Genomic DNA, 14,975 nt, shown 5'->3' with positions numbered 1-14,975 from the left:
AACTGTCTCCAGAGAATACAAATGCATTTTTTTCTTCATTGTTCAATTATAAAGCAGCTGGGTAACTTTTTTCTAATCACAGTTGTGCACCCAAAGTAACTATCCCCTATTATGTTTCAGGATATGGTGCTAGGTGGAATAACTTCAGGTCACCAGTGAGCCCAGGAGATAACCTCACTTTGGCCCATATTATGGGAATGCTTTTATTTGATGCTTTCTTGTGTGGCCTTTTGGCCTGGTATGTAGATGCTGTCTTTCCAGGGAAGTATGGTGTGCCCAAGCCATGGTATTTCTTTTTGAAGGTAAGTTCTAGTGCTTCTGTTACTGAGACAAACCTCAGTTTTTATGTACTTAGTTTGTCAAAGAGTGAACATCATTACCTTTAACACCTTCCCTATGGTGCTCTGACCTTATGGTACTAATACAGTTTTTATTCCTTCTTAACTAAAGCCTTTATGAGTAACTTTGTAACGTGTATAATAGAATCAAATGGCTTTCTACAAAAAAAACAAATTTCCATCTGAATGAATATGTGATGGAGTCCTTAGATCCTAGTGAGGAGGGGATAAATTGTGTCCCATGTCTGGGCTATCACCATCTGTTTTTTTTCCACTGTTAGCCCAAGTTACTTAGAATCAAAGCCATAGCAAAGTGGGGAGCATCTGTATCTTGGTCACTATTTTCCATCTTCTTCCTTATCATTCTATGGTTTAAAGCACAATTGGTTCCCAAACTCTTTGGTCTCAGAACTCCTTTACACTCTTAAACATTATTGAGCACTCCAAAGAGCTTTCATTAATGTCGGTTATATCTATCAATATTTACCATATATGGAAATTAAAACTGAGAAATTTAAAAAATGTTTATCAACTTATTTAAATATATCACCAATAAACCCATTGCATGTTGAAGTAAATAACATTCTGGTGGAATTAAAAAAATAGAAGAGTGGCATGTTTTACATTTTTTCAAATATCTTTCATATTTGCCTGATAGGAAATAGCTGGATTCTCATTGGAGAGTGTGTATCTGGCTCTGCATTCCATCTTTTGCATTATGTTGTTTTGCTTAAAATGTGTAAAGAAAATACAGCCTCACATAGACAAGTAGTTGATAAAAGGAGGAGTATTTTGGTAGGCTTTTAAACAAATTTGGATGGTCTTCTGTAGTACTTCACCAAAACTCACCTAATGATAATTTGCTAACAATTAGTTGAAGTTTGGAATCTGAAAACATATTAATGACATTTCTTATTCTGTTACGATAATACCCATTGGTGTATCTTGCAAGTGGAATAGATCTTTAACCACACAAATATTTGTAACATCATATTTTGGTTATTTGGAAAATATTGGTTTGCTGATACATACCTTCCAAATGATGACATATTTCCTCATACATTATCAAAGCATCATCTTTATTAATGTTAACATGATGTCATTAGAATAGTTTTTTTGTGTGTGTGTGTGTGTGAGGAAGATCAACCCTGAGCTAACATCTGCCAATCCTCCTCTTTTTTTTTGCTTGAGGAAGACTGGCCCTGGGCTAATATCCATGCCCATCTTCCTCCACTTTATATGGGACGCCGCCACAGCATGGTTTGACAAGCGGTGTGTCAGTGCGCGCCTGGGATCCGAACCGGCGAACCCCAGGCTGCCGCAGCGGAGCATGCACACTTAACCGCTTGCACCACCGGCCGGTCCCTAGAATAGTTTTGAAGAATTGGAAATCTGTCACACAACAGTGGATACAAGTTTTTCAAAATTCTAATTTTCACTCGAAAGCTCAAATTTTATCCTTGGAAACAAATTCTGTCAGTTCTTTTCCTTGAAATGACAACATCACTTTATTAATTTTCAAGAAAATGTCTAGTAGATATCCAAGTCTGTGTAACCATAGTTTTTATGTCTGTCATTCTTTCAGGTAAAAATGCTATTCCATGAAAAAAGTGGCTAGTTCACCTCACAACTCAAAGAATGACACAATTTTTCTCAGGGCTCCCATTATATTTTCATCTGCTATAGAAATGCTTTCTGTGTATTTCCCACTTCATCACATGGAATATTTTAAAAACTATATTCAAGGAATGAGACTTAATAAATTATTTTTACTCCCTCATCAAAGATACAGTTGACATACTGTGTCTACTGGTGAAGAAGATAATGACTGCTTAGTCCAGTTTTATGCTACTGCTTTGATTTGTGTTAAGGCACCAGCAGTTTTACCCAACTCTCAATGAAAATATCAACACAATAAAAAGACAACTCATGTATTTTAAAAAGTATTTTTATAAAAATAATTTTGAACTCACAGACTTAGTGAAAGGGTCTTAGGAATCTCCAGGGATCTGTAGACAACACGTGCAAATAAAGAGTCCTCTCAGAGTGATAGAATGCTTTTCTGAGTCATTTTAAAGTGGTTTTGTTTTGTCTTTCTTCTTGCACAGTGACATTTTAAATAGCATGGAGTTATTCTCTAGGAATTCAAATTATAGCCATTTTGCTTCCAAATTTCATTTCAAGTTATCTGCTGCAACCCATCTCAAAACCAAAGTGAAATGAGCCAAAGTGTTTTCAAGTCTTAAGAGCATTTAATTTTTCAGTGACATCACGATGATTATTTTTTTGTTTTTTTCTTAGAAATCCTACTGGCTTGGGAAAGCTGTAAGCATTAAGAGGAAAGAAGAGAGTGAAGTTACTGATATAGTTCAAAGTCGCTATTTTGAAGATGAACCTGTTCATTTGGTGGCTGGTATCAGGATCCAACATTTGTACAAGGTGTTGTTTTAGAGGTCTCTTTTTCTTGATGCAACTGAAAGTTAATTTACTAGGCATAGTAAATGTTTCTCACTGGCCATAACCCTACCCCTGTAAGATGTTAATGAAAGGTTGTAATCAGCATGTTTATTATTTGACAAGATAAAAATGAAATGTATGAAAATAAAATGAAAATCCATGTGTTTCATCCCTCCTTTCTTCAGAATAGAATCCAGCGTTGTATAGATGATAATGATGTCTTCTACAATACTCCCATTGTAAGAGCTAACATCTAGTTGAAACTGATGATTTTATATGTGAATATTAATTTCTGTTCACAATTGTAGTTTTACTTGTTCTATCAGTTATGCATTAAGCTGTTTGACTGAATGCTCCTCTAAGTGTTTGGCAAGAAGGTGTTCTTGGATATATCAGTTTATTTGGATCAACTGTAGGCATTTGTCATTCACGTAACCCATATGTCTGCTGGCATTCTCTTGCCCCTCAAGGAGATACTTCAGCTTAACTTGAACCTCTAATCTCACAACTTGTGGAAACTCAAATCTCTCTTCACAATTTCTGCTAATTATTTGTGTGTGTTGGGAAGTGGGGAAGTTGGGAAGTTTACGTTCTTGTGGTTTTCTCTGCCTCCAGCATATTACATTCTGATTCTGTTTTGATCACATCAATCCAGATGCAGAACTCAGCCTTTTCACTAGTTTTCTCAGAAAATCTATTCACATCAACAATTATCTGAGCATTTTAACCCTTAATGTAGTTTGGCGCTGATGGGGTTATAGGAAGGAACACATGAGCTATGGCCATTTCCCCGGCTTTACTCACCCATGTCTTTTCTAATCTCTCTGTTTTTGCTTTTTCTCCAAGATTGTCCCTGAGATCTTCCTCTAATGTGTAGAGCAGTTCACCGCTTCCCGGATCTTTTCCCCATACTTACATATGCAGATGCATGAGTGCTTATCACCAAGGACCTTCCATGTATCATTTATTTATTTATTCATTCAAGAAGTCTAACAGCTAGTTTCTTAGCATCTATTATGTTCCAGAAACTGATTGGTATTGGGGATATAGTTGTGTACTAGGCATATAAAATCTCTGTTTTAAAGAAGATGTAAGCCAATGTTAGGGGTACTTCTGCTTCCAAGTAAGATGGAGAAGGTCTTGGCAGCCCAACACTCAAACAGCAAAACGTAGAAGAAGTCGGATAAATTATAGTTATCGGACAGCTGGAGAAGCAATGAAGACTGGATTATTTTCAATTCCCAAGGATAAACAACCCTTCTAAACTGAACTTAGAAATACTGGCCATTTTCTTAATTGTAGACATTTGCTGATTCTAACCATGGACTAAGGATCAGGCCTCCATACAAGAACTCTACTGGGGAAAGAGAGACACTTGAGTCTCTTGGTGGTCATAGTTGGCTGGCAAGACATTTTGGAAGCTTGAGGGGATCCAAATGTGTGGCCAGTTTTCCCTATGGGATATTTACTGATTTATAAAGCTACATCTTGGATGCTGGGAAACTAGGCCAAGGATTCTAAAAGGCAACATGAAATCTATGAATCTGTGAAGCACAGAAGACAAAGTCACACTAGAGAGAGAGCACACAATTACCTCTGCCTCCAACATCTGCTATATTTGGAGTTGTAATGAGCAGGAGGCTAAAGAGCTATGTCCCAAACTCCAAAGGACAGAACAGAATCTCCCTTAATCTTTCTGAACTGAAGATATATAGACCTACAGAATATTCCATGAGAAGCTTAAGAGGACCATGCTTAAGGAACAAGAATGAACTGTGAAGGACTGAGTCTTTCTCAGCTTGCAATCTATCTTTCACCCTGCTGAATCCCAGATTAGATGGCAGTGATGACCTCTTTCCCTTATCTAGTTAGTCAAGGAAAGGGGTTACTCTTTGGTGGAATTCTTTAGTCCATTTTAAGTAGACTTTTATATATGGTATGAGATAAGAGTCCAATTTCATTCTTTGCATGTCAATATCCAGTTACCACTATACCATTTATTGAAGAGACAATTCTTCCCCCATTGTGTATTCTTGGCATCCTTGTTAAAAACTAGTTGAATGTATATACATGGGTTTATTTCTCAGGTCTGTATTCTGTTCCATTGGTATGTGTGTCTGTTTTTATGCCAATACCACATGGTTTTGATTACTGTATCTTTGTAATATAATTTGAAATCAGGAAGTGTTATGCCTCCAACTCTGTTCTTCTGTCTTAAGATTGCTTTGGCTACTCAGATTCTTTTGTGGTTCCATATGAATTTTAGAATTCATCTGTAAGCCATCTGGATCTGGGCTTTTCTTTCTTGGGAAGTTTTTGATTACTGATTCAATCTCCTTATTCATTATTGATGTGTTCAGGCTTTCTGTTCTTGATTCAGTCTTGGTGGGTTGTCTGTTTCTAGATATTTATCCATTTCTTCTAGGTTATACAGTTTATTCTCGTATAATTGTTCATAATAGTCCCTTATGATCTTTTTTAGTTCTGAGGCATCTGTTGTAATGTCTCCTCTTTCATTACTGATTTTATTTATCTGGCTATTCTCTTTTTTTCTTACTTAGTCTAGCTAAGTATTTACCAATTTATTTTTTACAAAAAAAACATCTTTTAGTTTTGTTGATTTTTTCCTATTTTTTATTTGATTTATTTCTGCTCTGATCTTCCTTTCTTCTGCTAACTTTGGGTTTAGTTTGTTCTTCTTTTTCTAGTTCCTTGAAATATAAAGTTAGACTGTTTGAGATCTTCTTTTTTAATGTAGCCATTTATTGCTATAAACTTTCCTCTTAGAACTGCTTTTGCTGTGTACCATAAATTTTGGTAAATTGTGTTTTCATTTTCGTTTGTCTTGAGATATTTTTTTAATTCCCTTTTGATTTCCACTTTGACCTAGTGGTTGTTCAAGAGTATGTTGTCTAGTTTCCAGATATTTGTTAATTTTCCCATTTTCTTGCTGTTATTGATTTCTAGTTTCATTTTATTGTGGTGGGAAAAAGTATTTGGAATGATTTCAAACTTCTTAAATTTGTTAAGACTTGTTTTACAACCTAGCATGTGATCTCTCCTGGAGAATGTTTCATGTGCACTTGAGAAGAATGTGTATTCTTCTGCTGTTGGGTAAAAATTTCAGTATATATCTGTTTGGTCCATTTGGTCTATAGTGTTGTACAAGACTGCTGTTTCCTTATTGATTTTCTGTCTGATCTATCCATTATTGAAAGTAGGCTATTGACATCTTTTACTATTATTAATGTATTGCTATTTCTCTCTTAAAATATGTCAATATTTGTTTTATGTATTTAGGTTGTTTGATGTTGGGTACATATATATTTATAATTGTAATGTCTTCTGGTTGAATTGACCCCTCAGCATTATATAATCACCATTGTTTCTTGTGACTGTTTTTGACTTAAAGTCTATTTTGTCTGATATAAGTATAGCCACCTCTTCTTTCTTTTGGTTACCATTTGCATGCTATACATTTTTTCATCCTTTCACTTTCAGCTTATGTGTGTCCCTAAATATCTGTGAGTCTCTTGTAGACAGCATCTAGTTGGGTCTTGTGTTTTTTTTTTTTAATCCATTTAGCTATTCTAAGTCTTCTGGTTGGTGAATTTACATTTAAAGTAATTATTAACAAGTAAGGTCTTATATATTGCCATTTTGTTAATTGTTTTCTGTCTGTTTTGTAGTTCTCTTGTCCTCCCTTCTTCTCTTACTGTCTGTCTTTGTGGTTTGATGATTTTTTGTTGTGATATGCTTGATTCTTTTCTCTTTTCTTTTGTGTATCTACTATAAGTTTTTCTTTGTGGTTACCATGTGACTGCGTTGAACCTTATAGTTATAGCAGTCTATTTTAAGCTAATAATAACTTAACCTCAGTTGCATCCAACAATTCTATACTTTTACTCCCTCCCCACACTTTATGTTATTAATGTGTTTACTTCTTTCTGTATTGTGTATCCATTAATAATTTTTTCCAGTACTCCTAAAATTTTTGTGTTTTATCTTTTATATTATGGTTAAAAGTGATTATGTACCACCACAACAGTATTATCATATTGTATTTGTCACCTTTACCAGTGAGATTTGTACTTTCATATTCTTTTGTGTTGCTGTTTAGCAGTGATTCATTTCAACTTGAAGAATTCCATTTATCACCTAGTATAAGGCAGGTCTAGTGGTGACGAACTCCCTTAGCTTTTGTTTAACAGGGGAAGTCTTTACCTCTCCTTTATTTTTGAAGGACAGTTTTACTAGGTATAGTATTCTTGGTTTGCAGTTTTTTTCTTGAGTACTTTGAATATATCATCCCACTGTCTCCTGGCCTGCAGGATTTCTGATAAGAAATCCACTGATAGTTTTATGGGGGTTCCTTTTTATATGATGGGTCAGTTTTCTCTTGGTGCTTTGAAAATTCTCTCTTTGTCTTTGACTTTTGACAATGTAATTATAATGTGTTTCTGTGTAGACATTTTGGGTCGACCTATTTGGAAATTTTTAAGCTTTGTGAATCTGGATGTTCATTTCCATCTCCAGATTTGGGAAGTTTTCAGCCATTAATTCTTTAAATAAGCTTTCTGACGCTTTCTCTGTCTCTTCTACTTCTATAACTCTCTTAATGCATATATTGTTTCTTTTCATGGTGTCTTATAAATCCCATAGTCTTTCTTCATTCTTTTTTATGCATTTTTCTTTTTGCTATTCTGAGTGGATAATTTCAAATGACCTGTCTTTGAGTTCACTAATTCCTTCTTTTGCTTGAGTCTGCTCTTGAAGTTCTCTATTGAGTTTTTTCAGTTTAGTCATTGTATTCTTCAGCTATAGAATTTCTGTTTGTGTTTTCACGGTTTTTCTTTCTTTGTTAAACTTCTCATTTGTTCATGTATTATTTTCCTAATTTTGTTTAGTTGTCTATCTGTGTTCTCTTGTAGTTCACTGAGATTCTTTAATATGATTATTTTGAATTCTTTGTCAGGCAATTCATAGGTCTCCTGTTCTTTAGGGTTGGTTATTGGAGCTTTGTTAGTTTCCTTTGGTGATGTCATGTTTCCCTGATTCTTCATGATCCTTGTAACCTTGCATTGGTATCTGCACACTTAAGAAGCAGTTACCCCTTCTGTTCTTTATAGGCTGCCGTTGGCAGAGAAAGACCTTTACCAATCAGCTAGGCCTGGGATTCTGAGTGGGCCAGCTCATATGGGGTGTACTGTTGGGGCTCATGGAGTGTACCATTGGATAACTGCAGGGTCTATGGTCAGGCAGGGCCCATTACTGGTGCTCTGCATTCAGATGGGGCTGGCTCACAGGGCTCTGCAGTCTAGTGGGGCTGGCTGGTGGGGCTTTCTGGTCATGGAGGGCTGGCTGGCTGACCTCTGCATTCCGACAAGGTCTCTGGTGGGCTTTGTTGTTGGACAAGGTTAGCTGGTGGGGCTCTGTTTTGGGGAGGAGCCTGGAGGGGTGGCTCTGTGGCTAGGCAGGGCTGTTTGGCGGGAGGTACAGGGCTACTGCTGAGGTCCATTAATGCTGCCGCCTGAGAGCCCTCACCCCTTTTCTTTGTTCCTAGCTCTTTCCTGGTGGTCTAGCTGTGTCAGTTCCTCTGGCATTCCATGTGAGCCAAGACAGAAGTGGGCCCCTCAGTCAGTACCACAGAAATCTGGGGAAGCTAGATGTCTACCTCTTTCTCTCTTTCTGCCACTGGAGTAATTACGGGCTGAAGGGATCCTTCTTGATGCTATGCTTTGTTGCCTTAGGAGAGAGGCACTGTGAACAAAGTGATATTGCTCCTCTTACCCTTTTTAATGAAATTTCTTTCAGTTCTTGTGCTCCACCATGGTGGTGTAACCTCACCCCTGGGCCCCAGGAATCTCACAGTATCATTCTTGTCCATGGGTAGTTGCTGAATCCATGTTTCTGTGAGGGGACTAGAGCTGAGGACCTCCTGTTTTACCATCTTGCTAATGTCACTGTGATGTAATGCCCCTCCTTATCCCTGATAATTTTGCTTGTCTGAAGTCTGATTTTTCTGAAATTAATATAGCTACTCCAGCTTTCTTTTGATTAGTGCAGCATGATATATCTTTGTCCATCCCTTTACTTTTAATCTATCTGTATCTTTGTATTTAAAAGTGGATTTCTTGTAGGCAATATAGTTTCATCATTTTTAAAATCCACTTGGTCAATCTCTTTTAATTGGTGTATTTAGACCATTATCGTGTAAAGTGATTATTAATATAGTTGAATAAACATCTACAATATTTGTAACTGTTTTATATTTGTTGCACTTGTTCTTTGTTGCTTGTTTTACTCTTCCCTCCTTTTCTGCATGTCTATGGCTTCTAAAGAGAAGTCTAGTGTAATTTTATTCTTATTCCTCTATAGGTAAAGTTTTCCCCTGCCCCCTGGCTTCTGTCAAGATCTTTTTATTTTTTAAGATTTTTGTTATTTGGTTTTCAGCAGTTTAAATATGATATGCCTAGGTCTAGATTTTTTGGTATTTATCCTGCTTAGTGTTCTTTGAACTTGCTAGATCTATGGTTTGGTGTTTATCATTAATTTGGAAAATTCTCAGTCATTATTGCTTCAAATATATTTTATGCTATTTTCTCTCTCTCTTTTCCTTCTGGCATGCCCATTACATGTGTGCTACACCTTTTGTAATTGTCCCACAGTTCTTGGATAGTCTGTTCTAGTTATTTTCATTCATTTTTCTTTTTATTTCAGTTTGAGATGTTTCTATTGGTATATTTTCAAGCTCACTGATTCTTTCCTCAGCCATGTCTAATCCACTGATGAACTCATCAAAGGCATCCTTCATTTCTGTCACAATGTTTTTGCTTTCTAATCTTTCCTTTGAATTCTTTGTTAGAGTTTCCATCTCTCTGCTTACATTACACATTTGTTTTTCATGTTGTCTAATAGAGACTTTAGCATATTAATCATAGTTACTTTATATCTTCAGTCTGATAATTTCAAAATCTCTGCCGTATCTGTATCTGACTCTGTTCTTTGCTTTGTCCTTTCAGACTGTGTTTTTCCTTGCCTTTTAGCATGCTTTGTAATATTTTGCTAAAATCCAGACATCACGTATTGGTTAATGGGAACTGATGAAATTAATACTTAAGTGTGAGGTTTTATTTTTGCCTGGGTAGGAATTAGGCTCTGTTTACTGTTTGCTGTAGCTATAGGTCAGAGGCTTTGATTTCCTCTAGCATCCTTGTTTTTTCTTGCCCGCTGTTATTTTTGGGTTTCCCTAGAGACTTTTTTTTTTTTTTTTTGTGAGGAAGACCAGCCCTGAGCTAACATCTGATGCCAATCCTCCTCTTTTTTGCTGAGGAAGCCTGGCCCTGGGCTACCATCTGTGCCCATCTTCTTCCACTTTATATGGGACACCGCTACAGCATGGCTTAACAAGCGGTGTGTCGGTGCGCCCCTGGGATCCGAACCAGTGAACCCTGGGCCGCCGCAGCAGAGCGCGCGCACTTAACCGCTTGCACCACTGGGCTGGCCCCTGAGACTTATTCTTAAATATGGTCTGAGCCTTGTGGTCCTTTCTGTTGTAATCCCATTATTATACATGAGCCTTATTGACGTGATGGAAAGGTATAATGGGAGAACAAGTATTCTATAATCCTATGACTAGGTCTCAGTCTTTTAGTAGGCCTGTGCCCCTGGGCTGTGACCTTCACAAGTGCTTCCCAGCTCTCCCTCACCTCCTTATTGAGACAAAAATGCTAGGGGGATGGAGTTGGGTATTTCCCTTCGCCCATGTCTGTTAGGCTCTGATAAAGGAGTTTCCCTTGAGGACAGGCCTTTGTTACTGAGAACAGAACACTTGGATATTTTGAAAAATTGTTTATTTTACCCTGAGGTATTTCAGAATGGTTACTCCCTCACCCTTCCTTTCTGGAAGCACAGGGTATTTTTCTCTAATCTTCACCATTAGAACCTGGTGGGGCTCCTGGAGGTTAAGTTCATGAAAGCATACACACTTCCTAAAACTTGGACCCTAGGCGTTTTTAACTCTCAAGCTAGCTCATACTCAGCCTATAGAAACTTGTCAATTACCATTTAAATGCTCTTACCAATTACTGGCTCCAGTGGTTTCTGCTCCCAGTAAGCTGTAATTCTCTGTATTTGCTTGCATCTCCAGTTTTTGAGGTGTACCCAGTGACCTCAACTCTCTAATGGATCTAAGAGCTATTGCTTTCCAGTTTGTTCAGCTTTTTTGTCATAGTGAGAATGAGAGTGATAACTTCCAAGATCTTTACATGTTGGAGGAGACTATATTTTTATTAGTTCCTTGAGCATGCTAAATTTCAGTTTGTAGCTTAAAAAATATATGACTTCAAATAGCCTTACTTGACCATCTTATATAAAGTAGCACTATCTACTAATGTTTATTGCAATAGGTAATCATTTAAAAGTTTTTGCTTTTTGTGCGTTTCTTCTACTAGAATTTTTCTCTCATGAGAGCAGGAGCCATGTCAGTCTTTTTCATAAATGTATTCACAGTACCTTACATACCATATGCCACATAGTAGGCACTCAATAAACATTTTTTGAATAAATGAATTGATTAGCAGTGATTGGTGACTAATGAGTTTTAGTAGATGAGGCAGAGGGAGATGTCTAAGGTAAGTCTCAAGTTTCTGGCTTGTACATCTAGGTGGATAATGGTGCAACTCACTCAGATGAGGAATATAGCAGGAGGAGTACATTTTCAGATGTGGCAATGAGTAGAGTTTGAAGTGCCTATAGGACAACCAAGTGTAATGGGTTTCCACCATAAAGTTCTGGAACTTAGGAGAAAGACATTGACTAGAGCAGATTGTGGCATTATCAGCTTTAAACAGTAACTGGAACAAAGCGGGACTGGATGAGATTGTTCAGAAGGAGTTTTGTAGACCTACTTTGAAGGTCTATCCATATATTGCTTTCAAATATTGTTTCTTTTTCACAATTCTATCTCTTTTATGCTTTGATTTTTCCTCCTTTTTGAGATTAATGGTCTGTTTTTTCTTCCTCTTTGGATAATTAATATCAATGCCCGTCCTTTATAAGTAATCGTAATAGATATGAAGTTAGTACTTGTTTTTTTCTTTTCACAGAAATTCACATTACAGAATACTACCGTAATGGCAGTACGAGACTTGTCTTTGAATATGTATGAGGGGCAAATCACTGTTCTTCTAGGACATAATGGGGCGGGAAAGACTACCACCTTATCTATTCTCACAGGTATGTATTCAGGGTCGCCCCGAACAAAGATGCTGTGGATCAAGCTCTGAAGCTTTTGTGTACCCTCTTGACATTGGCACCATTGTCATTTAAGTGATACGTACAGTTGTTGATTAATCCACTCTCTTTTAAAGTGCAAATCATTTATTATAAAGCTTAAAAATCAGTATTTATTTTTGTATCTCAGGTGCATCAAACTTCTCACTTTATAGTGCACCGTCCTCATTGGTTAATGCAAAAACCCTCTTTTTAAAAAATTTTCATTTCTTTATTTCCTTTTATCTTAGTTTTCCTTCTATTCCTCTGTCCTTTCATAAGAAACCCTCTTCTAATTTGTTTGATGTACATTGTTTTCACTTTAAAAAGTGTATTACATATTCTTATGAATTTATTTTTATATTTATTAAGAAATTTTCAAACATACATGCAGGTTGAAAGATTTTTAGTGACCACCCTTACAACCACTGCCTAGATTTTACCATTTTATCATTTTACTATACTTGTCACATATCTATTGATCTCATTTTTAGGCATCTCTAAGTTATAATATTCGACATTAATATGCTTCCTACTAAATAATTTAGTATGCATATCATTAACTAGAATTTTTTCTTTTGCTGTAAAATTTTATTATGATGAAATGCTTAAATTTTAAGTGCTCATTTGCTGAATTTTGACATATGCATACATCTGTGTGATTCAATTGCCTGTTAAGATAGAGAACTTCAATATCATCCCAGAAAATTCTCTCATTACTCAAGTGATCCACTTGTAATTCATAGCAACCAATATATTTAAGATAAAGCAATAACTTCATTCATATCATCAATGTATATTAATATGCCAGGTATTTAGATGGAAACTGAGAATGCAGTGGTAAGCACAAAGTCCTTTCCTTCAGGGATCTTACAGGTGGGTGAAGATAACTTATGAGTAAATAGGAACTTTACTCCAAAGATATATCCATGTTTTGATCCTTGGAACTTGTGAATGTTACCTTATATGGCAAAGACTTTGCAGACTTTTAACTTAACTGATTAAATTAAAAATTATGAGATGATCTTGGGTTTTCTGGGTGGGCCCTAAGTGCAATCACTAGTGTCCTTATAAGTGAAAGGCAGAGGGAGATTATAGACAAGCAGACGAGGAGAGGACACACAGAAGAGAGAAGGCAATGTGGCAATGGACACAGATAACTGGAGTGATGCTGCTACAAGGTAAGGAGTATCAGCAGCCACCACAACCTGGAAGAGGCAGGGAATGGATTTTCCCCTGCGAGCCTCTATTGGGAGTGTGGCCCTGCTGACACCTTGATTTCAGCTCAGTGATACTGATTCAGACTTCTGGTCTGTGGAACTGTGATAAAATAAATTTCTGTTGTTTTAAGCCACTAAGTTTGTGGTAATTTGCTACAGCAGCTGTTGGAAACCAATATGCTTATTATCTCAGAACATACATTATGCACTTCCTTATGTGAATGTGCTCATGCCTTTTCCTTCACTGGGAATGCCTGAACCACCACTTGACTTTTTGAAATATCCTATTCATCTATGGAGACCCAACTCAAAGCAACTTCCTGATCCCCTCAACTAGAATTAATCATTCTTACCTCTGTTTGGTAACCGCTATGTCCCGAGTGATTAGAAGAGTTCCTCACATAGTAAGTGCTCAATAAACACTTGTGGAATACTTAATTCTATTGTGTATTATAGTTGTTGAGTCACCTGTATCCTCCATTAGATTTAAGTTGTTTGAGACAAGGGTCATGTCTTGTTAATTTTTTAAATGGTAATTTTTTTATTGAGGTAAAATTCATACAACATAGAATTCACCATTTTGAAGTGTCCAGTTAAATGGTATTTGGTACATTCACAATATTGTGCAAGTATTACCTCTATCTAGTTCCAGAATAGTTTCGTTCCCCCAAAAAAGGAAACCTTGCACCTCTTAGCCATCACTCCCTCAATTTCCCCTCCTTCCAGTCCCTGGCAACTACTAATCTGATTTCACTCTGTATAGATTTGACTAATCTGGATATTTCATATAAATGGAATCATACAATATATGACCTTTTATGTCTGGCTTCTTTCACTTAGCATAAAGTTTTCTGGTTTCACCAATGATGTAGCATGTATCATTCCTTTTTATGGATGATTAATATTCTACTGTATGCATTTACCACATTCTGTTTATTCATTCATCAATTGATGGACATTTTGGTTGCTTTGCCTTTTGGCTATTGTGCTGCTGTGATTACTCATGTACAAGCTTTTGTCTGAACACCTGTTTTTAATTCTTTTGGGTATATACCGAGGAGTGTAATGGCTGGGTCATATGGTGATTCTATGTTCAGTGTTTTAAGAACTGCCAAACTGTTTTCCATGGTGAATACGCCATTTTACATTCCTATCAGCCATGTACGAGGATTCCAATTTCTCCACATCCTCACCAACATTTCTTATTATCCTTTATTTTTTTAATTCTAGCCGTCGTATAAGAGTTAGAAGTGGTTTCTCATTGTGGCTTTGATATGAATATTCTTAGTAACTAATTATTTGAGTATCTTTGCATGTGCTCGTTGGCCATTTATAGATCTTATTAGGGGAAATGTCTATTCAAGTCCTTTGTCCGTTTTTTAATTGCGATGTTTGTCTTTTTGTTGTTCAGTTACAAGACTTAGTTATATATTCTGGATTCTAGACTCTTATCACATATGATTTACAATTTTTTTCTCCCATTCTGTGGACTGCCTTTTCACTCTCTTGAAAGTGCTCTTTGATGCACAAAGTTTTTATAAATTCCAATTTATCTATTTTTTGTTGTTGTTTGTGCTTTTGGTATCATATCTAAGAATCTGTTGCAAAATCCTTTGTTACAAAGGTTTATCACTATATATTCTTCTAAGAGTTTTATAGTGTTAGATCTTACCGTTTTGGTCTGTGA

The 14,975-nt window shown here is 36.4% G+C and overlaps 1 protein-coding gene across 1 annotated transcript in view; it reads left to right on the top strand.

The window, feature by feature from the left end:
* The window catches only part of LOC101399964 (phospholipid-transporting ATPase ABCA3-like), a 208,924-nt gene that overhangs the window by 81,125 nt on the left and 112,824 nt on the right, over window positions 1–14,975 (top strand). Inside the window, exons 10-12 of the mRNA XM_087417086.1 lie at window positions 121–302; window positions 2,640–2,777; window positions 11,903–12,032. Coding sequence (XP_087273212.1) covers window positions 121–302; window positions 2,640–2,777; window positions 11,903–12,032 — 450 coding nt within the window. The remainder of the gene's footprint in view (window positions 1–120; window positions 303–2,639; window positions 2,778–11,902; window positions 12,033–14,975) is intronic.

Source organism: Ceratotherium simum, chromosome 26 (assembly GCF_057802395.1).
Source record: "Ceratotherium simum simum isolate JZ-2026a chromosome 26, ASM5780239v1, whole genome shotgun sequence".
Lineage (NCBI taxonomy): Eukaryota > Metazoa > Chordata > Mammalia > Perissodactyla > Rhinocerotidae > Ceratotherium > Ceratotherium simum.
This window is presented reverse-complemented; position numbering and strand designations above follow the sequence as displayed.